The sequence below is a fragment of the Rosa chinensis genome, chromosome 4, assembly GCF_002994745.2.
Source record: "Rosa chinensis cultivar Old Blush chromosome 4, RchiOBHm-V2, whole genome shotgun sequence".
Taxonomy (NCBI): domain Eukaryota; kingdom Viridiplantae; phylum Streptophyta; class Magnoliopsida; order Rosales; family Rosaceae; genus Rosa; species Rosa chinensis.
This window is the reverse complement of record NC_037091.1, coordinates 29,725,581-29,738,097: the sequence shown is the minus strand read 5'-3', so window position 1 is coordinate 29,738,097 and position 12,517 is coordinate 29,725,581. Positions and strand designations below refer to the sequence as shown.

Sequence of the window (12,517 nt, the reverse complement as noted above, 5' to 3'; positions counted from 1 at the left end):
GCTTCAGAATACGTAGGACTCTCTAAGGGACGCCATAAGATTGTTGATACAGTCAATTATTAATCTCCTTCCACATGGATATTGAAAGCCAACGTTCTTAGCGTGAATAAAGCTATCACTTAACGCCAGAGATCAGCAAGAGGAACTGATATTTTTCCCATCAAGAAGAAGTATAGCTGGTGTTAAAAAGAGTTTGTACTTTTTAATTTGCACCTCATAATTGAAGAGCAATCACAGGAACTACATAACAAAACCACTCAACTTTTACATCACCTACAGATCTTATGTGACCATATAATCGAAAGAATTCATACAGGCATGAGTACATGCAAAAAAACAAATGGTGAAATGGAACCAGAACACATAATCAGTCAGTCTCAATAATAAATGTGGAGAATCTCATCTATATTTATGTAAGAACATTGTGTTTAAACATTCAGCGTTGGCGTTGTATCTATGAAGTGAACTGTTACCAACAGAACCTTTGTTTTTTCTTTTTTCATTTGTAAGTTAACTGGCAGGACGAAGTCCAAAGAAGATGGGATTTTTGGAAATTAAAATTGCTGTACAAAAGTATAGTGGGTGTTGAAGCATCTTAGTGGCTGACAGAAGTCAAGGCCTACAGAACAAGCTGCCTAGCCAGATCATGAAACACTAACCAAGCAACACGTGGACTCAATCATCTCCAAAACCTCCATCATCCATGTCCATCTCGTCCCCGTCCCCGTCACCATAGCCATTGTCATCTCCCAGCACTTCATCGGCATCCCCAACAGTGTAGGTAGGCATGCTGTAATCTAATTCATCATTTTGAACTTCCTCGCTTGGCATGATTTCTTCTTTGGTTCTCATAGATTCCAGACTCTCATCACTGAAAAATCTGGTATATGGCTTCGAAACCTGCATCGAAATAGAGAACTCACACATATATAACATAAAATGACAAGTATCGGGCTGAAAATCTAGTTTTGCAAAAGAATGTCTCTATTTTGTTACCAAGAATATATGTCAATTATGTCCATGCATCACTAACAGTTCATTTTATCTAATATGAAAAGGAACACACTTATTAGACAAGGATACAACAAAGTGGACTCGATGCCCACATGAAAGTGACAGAGCAGAAGCTCAAAACAAAACCACAGAAAGCAAGAAACCCACATGGAAACAACCAAAAACGAAAACAGAACTCCTAAACTGCTGCTGCTCTGCAGTCCATTAAAATGCAAGAGAAGCTATAAAGCCTCAGACACATAAGCCCAAAGAGCTGACCAAAATCCAACTCTCTCCCAAAGATCTGCACTTTCATAGACTAAAAGATATTCTTGTCTTTCTTTCCATCCAAAGCACCCACAATAGAGCGAAGGCACCAAAGTGCCACAAAAGTTTGGCTTTCTTGCCATTACCAAACCAGAACTGTTTTAATTAAAAAGACTAGAAGTCCCACACTGGAGACTCCCAGTTGCCCCCCCACCCTCCGTATGTAACTTCTGCCAGAGATAGGACTAAGGTATACATTGCTAACAGTTACAAAAGAGACTATTCAGTCATCATGTTTCCTAGAAGAAAAAGAACTTGAGATGATTCAACCAGTGTTCATACAGAAAAAGATCATTACCTGTTAACTTGTTAAAATAGTAGAAAAGAAACTTTCCGTATGTACAATACCATGAAATAATTATACCTCAAACTTAGAATTATAGAAACTTTAGAGCATTCAACCCAAGGATGGACATTAGTGCCAGTTTGTAGAAATAGAAAAATCATTTTACATAAGATGGCAGCTTTCAGAATACCTATTGTGGAACATATATTTTCAAAACAAAAATATCAAGAAGTGAAGACGGAATTTTAGAAGCAAGATTTAAAATGTCCAATGTGAGATTTCATATACTTGAAAATGATATTCACCTTAATTAAGCATTGTCTCTTTTCAGCGCTTTCCACTAGGTTATTCCAATGGCTATCACTCCTCCTCAATGTTGATGCAGATCCAACCACCTAAGAAATAGTCAATTTTGAAAAATGCATATCGTACACCCACCAACAAATAAGTTTGTAAAATGAAGCATATTATTTAAACTTCATTCAAAACTTTTAACTTGAATCATACCAGGATAGATGCTTTTGCTCTAGTAATCGCAACATTCATTCGCCGAAAATCTTCCACAAACCCAATTCCTCCTTCCTTGCTTGCCCTGACACAAGAAAATATTGCAACAGCCTTTTCACGTCCCTGAAAGAAAACATTAAAGATCTTCACTTATACTACAACATTTAAACCTTCAGATGACCAACGAAGTAAAACATTTCTCGAAATATTAATTGAAATTAATTTTTCGTGGGGTTGGGTTAACAAAATAAGGCAACTGGATTACATGTCAAGCATTTGGATGAATCTATGCAACACCAAATGACATTTCCTATACGTGGACAACTCCATCCATATTACATTATGTCATTACCTAAAAACTAGATCAGGTGTCTAGTATTTCAGAAATGGGAGGAATAAGCCATCCTTACCTGGCAACCATCAACAGTAGTGATTTCGACTTCTTTCTCAGAGTCCACTCCGAAAGTACTTTTGAAACGTTCTTTCAAGAGATCTACTTGTGCACGGTAAGTAGTTATAATTGCAAAATTATTACTAGATTTAAGCTCTGGATATCGGCTCACCAACTTGTGATACAAGTTCAAGACAAATTCAACCTCATCAGCATTCACCCAAGATCCACTTGCCTGAGGCTTGACTGATTTCCCTTCATGCAAGTCAAAGAAGCAAAATGGTCCAAAGCAGCTATACTCATGCCATGAACGCTTTGTCTGCTCTCTGATATTAGGACCATCTTCCAATGAGTCTGCATAAAACTCTCCAGAAGGAAAGCTTCTGATCTGCTCAGGAATACATAGATATACATTTTAAATATAAGGTTTTGAAGCTCAAAAGCAGGAGGCATATGACAAGTAGAGTAACTTAGGGGAAACAACTAAATAACAAAATAGAATAGAGAGCCTTTTCACAAAAGATGAGAGAGAAAAAGAGAGTTCAAACTCAAATAGTACTGACTAAATATATGGTTACTAACTATAGTAATTTCATCTTCAGTACAGCAAGAACAGTACTGACTACAGATGCATTAACAAACTAAATACAGCAAGATGTCCTCAGACGTTATTTCTGGTATATAAAACGAAAATGAATTATACGCTTCAGGTTTGTAAAAGCAACGATGTTTACTTCTTTTCAGAATAACATATTATGTGTCTTTCTAAAAATGAGGTCTTAAGACACATTTTGTTCTCTAATTCATATTCTGTCAGGTCTTAAGACACTTCTGCTCGTTTTCGTTTCCTCCTTGACAAACTCTCATTGCTCTCCAGGCTCGCATCATGAGTTTGAGGGGGGGGTGTGAATGTAGTTTCAGTTATTTAAAGCTTTTATTGTGTTTCTTAGTTAAGGGTTAGTGTAGTCTTTTCCTAAGGTGTAAAGTTCTCTTATGCTAGAGGGTTTCCTCTCTTTATAAATATTATCTCTTTGGCCTCTGCTATGATTAAGCAAGCCGCCACTTTCTTCTCTCTCAGCTTTTGGTTTACCATATTCTAACACTGGTATCATGAGAAATTTCACTGGTGTAGTACCACAGTTTCTAAAGGCTTAAGTTATTTATAGTATGGTCAATCTTTAGTAAATTTCAACGGGAGCTCCTCATCTAACCTCTGGATGCATACGATACTGCATCTTCAGCATGGTCACTGGATATCCAGCCCGCTGAAATCTCTCGAACATACTCCTTCCATACCTACAATCAGGAAATAGCTATCAGACATTTAAACCAATAAATCAATAAGACAAAAGAAAATCACAATAATGTGGTTTTACCCAAATTTCACAGCAATGGGAGACTTTACAGTAGCGGGCAGTTGAACAGGGTCACCTATCTAAATGTGAAACAACACACAACTATTTACAATTTAGCACAGTAAAAAAATGAAAGGAACTGAAAACAAAAACTGGGATTAATTACCAACAAATAGCATTACCAGAAATACTTGTTTGCATCCATTCGCCAATGGAACAAGAGTCGCGGGTTCAACCTAAACACAACCATACCATGTAGATGTCAAAACTTCAAGAGCCATTAATCAATAGTATACACCTAGAATTAGACATGCACCACCTTTTGATGAAAATGAAAACCAAAAGTGCTAATTATAATCTGACATTCAACCATAGAAGTCAAAAGAATCTGCTAAATGTCAAAACATACTTGAGGGTTACAGGAAAAGTATAATTGTTTGAACCTGAGAGTAGAGACCTATTGTGTTTTTACACTAATGAAAAGACCATAAAAGAATAATTAAAACCTTAAAACAAACTCAAATTTATACTAGGCAGGAACTTGATCTTGTTATGTTAGATGGACCGCATTTGCATTGACAATGCTTGTTTAGAAAAATTAACATAATCTACAATGGCATAAAGCTTTAAACACCAAGTAGAAGCATGGCCAAAATAATAATTATTCAAATTGATACGTTTCGAAAGAATAAATTTTAACTTCCGAGTTCTAAGGAACAACCTAATCGTTGACAAGGTGAGGAATGAAATTTCCTTCAAAACAAAACAAAAAATCCTACCACGGACAGCAAAAATGTTTTACAATTTGGGTAAACCCATATTTGTAACGTGTAGTTAAAAAGTCTATATATATGTGTGTGTGTGTGTGTGTAGTAATAAATTACTAATTATTATAGATAAGGAAAAATATGTATTATACTTAGAATATCAAGATGAGAGACAGAGATCAGCAAAGGGGTAGGGAGTTTTGGAACTGATGAAATAGGTAAAATGGATTATCGGAACTCACAGCCTGTGCAGCTTCATCTATTATAAGAACATCAAAACCACGATCAAATTTACCAAAATGGGCTGAACCACTGCTACTGAGGGTCGAGAAGACCTGCCATTCATACGTATTCATTAAGAAGATCAGATAAATAATAAAAAGAACCCTTTACAAAACTCACTGTAAACGTTATAACAGAAGGTTACTGTAACCTACAATTACGGCCTCCTCCAAAATGACAGCTCGAAGTGCTTCATCACCTCCATCTAGTTTAGCACTCCCCATGCTTCCTTTCTTTCTTTGTACCTGCAACAGGACATTTTTGTTCAATTTCAAGCAACACGTGTACACTTCCTGGTTATTTTCAATAAACATTTTACATAGGTGTCATAGTTAAAACATTGACAATGCAGCCCAGGTTCCATGGGCATCATGAATTACCTGTCTGTGTGGATGTGAAACCCCTTGACATAAAGAGATTCTACACTTTAGACAGAATTTGTCTCATGGATTCTAATTTTTTCAAGCTCATACTGAACTTCAAATAAGAAAGTTATTGGATCTGCACTAGCTCGTTTTCAAATCTTGAAAGGAATTAAAAAAATAATACAAAGGGTTCTTGAACCCAGAAATTGGGGAAAAAAAAATATATTGACTAGATATCTCAGAAAGACAATAAACGAGAAATATTATTGGTATTGATAGATTAGTCATGAGTTCCCAATTATATTCTGTTGATTCCATTCCCGACCCTTATCCAAGGGAGAACACAAAGTTATTTTAGCTTTAGCAATAGACAAAAAATTACAGACTTGCGTCACCAGAATTGTCTTCAACAAATTAGCAGGATGAAAAATCCTAAATTCATTTTGCATTTCTATCTTCTCTCATCAGTATGCAGAAGGTAATACTGAAGGATATGAATTTACAGTAACAATTGACAGCTTGCTTAAGAGAAATAATTAATGATAGATATGTGGAAATTTTAAAAGTACTCTCAGTTGAAGAGTGATAATATTTAGAAACTATTACGTACCAGCTCATTTATGGAGACAGATCGGATAGAATGATGTTCCTTGACCCCAATCCGCACAATTTTGGGACTATATGAACGGTCACTTTCATCCCGCACACCTGAGCATAGCAAGAATACATTAATCCATGTGGAAACACATAGAAAACTGGAAATAAATGCATGAACGATAAAATGATAATGTAGACTACAAGTAGATATTCAACTTCTCAAACTTTGTCCAAAAGAATGAAAAATATAAATAAATAAAGTAAATAAAGGTCAGCTACACGTTATGCACCAATTTTTTTTTTTTTTTTGAAAAGACATAGATTATGCACCAATTTGACCGAACAAGTACCTTGTAGATAACTAAACATCCATGAAATTGAAGTGTTCAGTTTTTCCTTATGTGATAGGGTCAATGATGGCCAGATATATTAAAGCATAGGGCCAGTGTTCACGCAAACAATTTACATTATCCTAATTTTTTTTTTTATTTATGCAACAACTCTTTTCAGTAAAGAACTTTAAGGACCAAATTCATTGTATATCTCAAATGTTGCAAACAAACTGAGGCTAAATCATGTCCTTCTAAATATAAATTGATTTTGTACGCAATGCTATCAGAAGTGTCTTCCCTTATCCCTTAATATTGTGGAACAATGTTCTCTTTCAATTGTAATAGGAAGCATTTAGGTTGAACATTTAAGATTGACAAGTCGTCCTGTATATTGGTTACTTTCAACATTAAACTTTCCTTCTGGTTCTCTTATAATGCCATCCTATGACTGCTTTGACAGTCTAGTTTCGACTGCTATCCTCGTCAACTTACTACTATTACACTATAGAAGGACAAATCAATATTCAATGGATTACACCAAAATAAACCTCAAGCATAAGTTTATCAATGTTCTTTAAAGAATACTTGTATGTTTTTTCTGTACACAGTAATCAAGCTTCCACGAGAATTTTTCAGTAAACATAGAAAAGTTTACAAAGAAACTAAAAATTTAACCAGCAGTTCTCCAAATAACAGGAGCATAATGAATTACTTAGAGAAATTGGAGTTCTAAATCAAAAGAGGATTGTACCATTGTTCATAACACGCAATACAATCTCATCGAGTGCTGAGTTTGAAGGAGCACAGACAAGGACACGTACACGATATTTACGGGTAGAACTGACTACTTCTGGTTTCTGCAAATTACATTAGGGTTAGCAGAGAGGAATATTTCAGATACCAATATGATGCAAAGACTGGCACTTACTAACTCATTTCCAGTGGTTGGAAAAAAACCATCATCGCCATTAACAGGCATTGTTTTCTCTCTAGAATTGCTATCACTAAGCCAGGGAGACGCTAGTTGCCAATGATTGAATCTAGAAAAGTGCAAAACATTAATATATAGTGCATTATTGAAACATTACATGTCAACAAAAGGGACTGCCAAAAGAGAACCATAACTCTTTGCACGTGTGATATTTTTTCACCCTCTTGTGGGGTCAGTGGGTGGAGTAAAGCAAAAGAGATTTTTATGGCATGGAGGAAGTTGAGGATTTTTTTTCATAGACAGAATTAGATTGTTGTCTTTTCTTTAGGCTTCGGTGCTAAAATATTTTAAAAAAAAATTAAATTAAATTAAAAAAGCCTAAAAATTATTTTAAAAAATAGGTCAATACTTCTCAGCTGGGAGTTGGAGTAATGTACCAACTGTGTCCTAGGGTTTGTTTTCTTTATGGTGGCTTTCATTGTTTCTGTAATTCCAAACATAGATGAATAAATAAGTAGAACATAAAAGACTGAGTCCCTGCCATGAGGTTGGAGATAAAAGTACAAACTCAAAGGTTTGATTTGCCAACAAGAAAGATAAACAATTTTTTCCAGTGAATAAGAAACGTATACAATTTTTTTCAGTGAACAAGAAAAATATACAACTTTTCAGTGAATAACAAAATATACATAATTTGAGTCATAAGCCATACATTTCTGCCATACATTTCTGACTATCATCCCAAAGAAAAAAGAAAAGTAATTAACTACTTACTTCTCCTGAATAGATAACTTCTGCTGATGCTTTATGTCTAGCAGTGCAACCCTACAAGAGAAGTAAATATTACATGATCTAAGAACTTCTCTCACAATATAGAATTTATACATTTCATATTAAAACCCTCTAAGCTCCTAGGATTCACTTCTTCTTTTTACAGATATTCAAACCTGGCTTTTACTCTTGCAGGAGTAGCATGCAGAATGGCACTAAGAAGCGCAAGGATAGTCTGTGTCTTTCCTGTTCCTGGAGGACCCTAGATGGATGGAAGCTTGAATCAGTATCATAAACAAGATGTGCAAAATACAATAATATAGTCATACTAAACAATGCAGTAATTAACTTCGGATATTCATAAATTTATAAAAGGTTAATAGCTCTATATTATTTTGTCTTGAAATTACTCCAAAATAAAAAATAAAATTAAAATTAAAAAAAGGCACCAAGGAATTTTAATCTTTATTTACCTAAATAGCTTTGTACACAAGATGACATTAGGGAAAAAAAGACTAATGTGAACTATGAATGTTATTTGTCATAATGTCATCAATGCATATATCAAGCACGACAAATTAGCCTCAACTCAAGAACTGAACGCCTAGTGCCTTAAATGACAAGCTTAGACCCTCTATCAACAAAGTACACAGATAAGATAAGGTATGATGTAGCAAAAAAGGAATAAACTATAGAAACGATAGTAACAACCAGCTTCACAGCAGTAGGAATCAGTGAAATAGGAAACTTTCCACAACACACCAAAGGTGCCTTGGAATCACTCCAAGTCAACCCATGCTTCACACACGAGAAGAAACTATCAAGAACTTTCACTATTAACTTAATCTTTCAAAGCTAACAATCTAGCTCTTTTCGTAGAGCCATTGATACATGAATTATTCAAAGAACCAAATTAATGCACTTAAGAATTCTAAGGACACGAGTTATGACAGTTAATACATCGAACATCATGGCATGAAGAGATTCAAAAGACAATAACCTCAAACTGTATATGTGAATTGCATTTCTTACATCCTGAAGAACAGACCTCTTAGTTATATACTTATATGGTGCTTAGTAACTGGATGAAGTTCTTGAATACAATATGAACTGGCTCCCGCATCACTTTGCCACACTACTACTGCATCACTTTTCCTTCTCATAAATTCATGTCATCCTTTGGGTAACTGAAGCACTAATGCAACCAGAATTTGATAGTAGCCATAGACTTCCACTAATTATTTATGGCTAAAGGGATCAATACAAAATGATTCTTCTTGCCCCTAAACATGTGTCATTGTTGTTCCCAAGACAATCTTACTAATCTCTGGTCACCCAGTATAATTAGATTAGAGATAACCCTACTTGAGACCCATAATATCTAATCAGAAAGCGGAACCTATAAGTTTTAGGTGTAGTACGTTGGCACATGACAAGAGTTCATTATGAAATTTGAATAAAACAGTTTCATAATCTTTCCATCAGGAAACATTAAACAAAAATAAGCAAGCTGGTATATGGGCTCTAAAGAATTGTCAAATGGTCACAAGGAATACCTGTATCAGGATGAATGGTTTTCGTGATAGACCGGCCTGCAGCAAACAATAATATTCCTTCATTAGAACAACTGGAAATCTTTATATACAAATTTAAACACCAACAGAGATAAATCTCAATGAACAGGTGCACACAGAAAAATCAGATCAATTTAGTGTTTTATATATGTGAAGGTAGCAACATTCAAACAGGAAATATAACGCACATACGGATACTTTTAATAGTCACTCACCTGTATGGCTTTTTGTTGAGATTCATTAAGATTGTCTTTTATATATTCCTCAAGAGGTCCAGAAAGTTTCCAGGCTTGGTCTTCCGCATCAAGATTTTTCTCAGAAGGTGCAAGTATCAAATCCTTAAAAGGGAGAGAACCAATTGACCGCAAAGCTATATATTCACGAGCAGTAGTAGATAAACTGCAAATCTGAAACATGTTTTTTGCACTAAAGTCAAACCAATCTCTTTTCTATACATATAAGAAATATATTGTTATTCACAATTAAACAAAGTACATCCCAGAGGACAAGATGTCCACTGAACGTACAGCTAGATGTTCTAGGCTGCATCTAAAAATAGCATCAAACAGCAAAAGAGTAAACATTTTAATAAGCTTAGCGACAGAAGCATTTCAATGACACAGAATAGCATGGATAATTCTTAAGCCTGAGGAAACTGTTGCCAAAGTGAACCCTTTCCCAGAAGCTCCAGCAGAAAATTCTCTTATTTCTCTCCATCCAAATGCCCAGAATACAGTCATTATAGCACATCTGCCCAGCGAACCCAGTCCATTTTTTTCCCTTAAAGATTCTTGTATCTTTCACACTACGAGGCTACACAATCCACTAGATTGTCCCAACTCAGATTAGACTCCCTAAAAACTCATTTTAACATATCTCATGCAACTGGATATCGTAGAGACAACCACTCCGCCCACTTACACAGAACACACCAAAGAGAGGAAAGAAAACAGCAGTTCTTCTCCTCTGAACCATGTTACATGCATAGACCTTACCTGAGAACCCAAGCTAACACCTTACATTGGGACAAACTTTAGCTTTCCATACAACAGAAAAGGGAGAGAATTGAGGAAATAGGGTTGCCTATAAAATTCCTTCGAACATTTCACAAGAGAACTGAAGACTCCAACAACCAATTGTTGTTGTCTGGTGGAGACAAAACAGCACAACACCCTTTAACAGAGATAATAAAGGCATAAGCTCATAACTTCTATCCCAATGGAGTAGTAGAGGATGAAAGGCCATTATATTTGGAATAGTATGGTCCACCATTCATTGTAGTTGGCTACGCTTAAGGAAGAAAGGAAGCATTCAATCATTTCAGTGAGATGACAATCTGTGATTGATTTATTAACCATTTATGTAATCCCCTGTGTTGTAGTTTTCATTTTTGTACAATGGAAGTCCCTTTGTTGTTGAAAATATTACAGAGCAAGCATAAAGTTAGATTCACTTCTAAGTAATAAAGGATCTTTTATCGTACATTAATAAAAGAAACCCATAATGGGGGAAAATTAGAACGCATGAATTACTACTAAAAGAATTGTACACAATAGAAAGAGACTTCCCACAAACGAAATAACATTATGTAGCAACAGATAAGTGATACACTAAGTGAGGCATTACCTTTGTAACATCAAAAAGCCTGTCTCCTTCACCATTAGAAGTAACCAATGACCGCACTTGTGCCAGCCTTGGACAATAATGAATTGCATCTGTATTCAAGTCTCTGACTTCTCCAGCCAAATACATTCTAAGCTTTATAGATTCTTTTGTGCGACTTTCCACCAATGCAAATGCATATTTCTTATAAGAATTCTCCTCTGGAACCTGTCGTAATCGATGCCCTCAAATGAGCAAGTATTCCAAAAACCATACTGAAAAAAAAAATCCTAGACTGTTCTTTTCTGGTTGATGAACTCCAAGTGCAAAACCAAAGCCTATCATACGATATACACCTTAAACCATGCCCCACTTCAATTTCACCAACAAAAACATAGAGAAACGTTGTTTCACCCAATTCCCTAAAACTTTTCGCATTTGGCATACATACTAGGAGAGCAATAATAACATGTAACAAAGACTAACAACCATCTAGTTTTACCGTTTGTTTGGACCAAAGTGGTTTCGACAACAGAAAAAGATCATAGGGCTTCACTTTTGTCTGTTCATCATGGCCACCATCCAAGTCAACAAAAACAGTAGCCATGTAAAACCCATCCTCTTCCTTGCATTCCGTCACACAGGTTGTCTTGCCTGTTCCCACTGCCAAAACAACAACAAAATAAAAAAAAATATCAAAAATCAAAAAAAAAATACAAAGGGAATTGGTCTGAATTGGAGAAACGGAGATACATACACTGATCCTTGTTGGAAGCAATCTCAGCTTTGATTTCTTCGAAAATAAGAGGCTCGTAAGTAGAGATATAGTCATCAATGTCTGTGTAACTGTCCTTGACTTGTCCAAATCCCAAGCTCTCATCTATCTTATCCTTTTCCTTATTTCTTCTCTGATTCACATTCAATTTCAAAAGCATGAAATTTCATATACCAACCCTCCTATATACATATATGAATGAGAGAGAGAGAGATTACGTCGGCTTCCTGGGTTATGCGGAAGAAGTCCCAACTGAGAACAATCCGGTAGAAACGGGCTATGCAAGCAGCTTCATCGGGGAGAAGCTTGTCTATCTCCACAGCCATTGCCGGAAGGGTTTAGCCCACACACACACAGGCTCTCAGGGTTTAGAGCACTAGTAACTATTCAGCAAAATTCACCCCAAAATATAAATAGGGGGAATTTGAAAAATATCACTTCTTTTTTTTGGACAAATAAAAAATATAATTTTAGTCTTTCCATCTTTTTCTTTCTTAACATTTTCATTTTAAAAAAAAAAAAAGAAAAATATCAATTTATTATCTCACACTTATGTTCATGCTATTAGGACTCGTTGGGTTCACGAAAAGGAATGTGATTTTTATTGAATGGCTAATCAAGATTCTCGTGAACTTTTCATTCCTATGTTTTATAATATTGGA

At 35.4% G+C, this 12,517-nt stretch overlaps 1 protein-coding gene across 1 annotated transcript; it reads right to left on the bottom strand.

The window, feature by feature from the left end:
- Nucleotides 1–377: 377 nt before the first annotated feature.
- LOC112200802 (probable helicase MAGATAMA 3) lies at nt 378–12,251 on the bottom strand. The gene is made up of 20 exons (XM_024341815.2): nt 12,074–12,251; nt 11,838–11,988; nt 11,583–11,743; nt 11,105–11,308; nt 9,694–9,885; nt 9,461–9,496; nt 8,081–8,166; nt 7,908–7,958; nt 7,131–7,242; nt 6,954–7,059; nt 5,884–5,981; nt 5,064–5,153; nt 4,869–4,961; nt 4,042–4,095; nt 3,881–3,939; nt 3,716–3,800; nt 2,524–2,892; nt 2,114–2,236; nt 1,912–2,001; nt 378–900 (listed from the first exon to the last, which is right to left on the bottom strand). The coding sequence occupies exons 1-20, from the start codon at nt 12,179–12,181 to the stop codon at nt 676–678; spliced, it is 2,493 nt and encodes an 830-aa protein (XP_024197583.1). The 5' UTR covers nt 12,182–12,251; the 3' UTR covers nt 378–675.
- Nucleotides 12,252–12,517: the final 266 nt, after the last annotated feature.

Coding starts and splice junctions, on each gene's coding strand:
- LOC112200802 (XM_024341815.2), bottom strand. CDS start 12,181: ATGGCTGTGGAGATAGACAAGCTTCTCCCCGATGAAGCTGCTTGCATA. Junction 11,309..11,582: donor CACTTTGGTCCAAACAAACG/GTAAAACTAGAT, acceptor CGATTACGACAG/GTTCCAGAGGAGAATTCTTA. Junction 5,154..5,883: donor CTGTCTCCATAAATGAGCTG/GTACGTAATAGT, acceptor GTCCTGTTGCAG/GTACAAAGAAAGAAAGGAAG.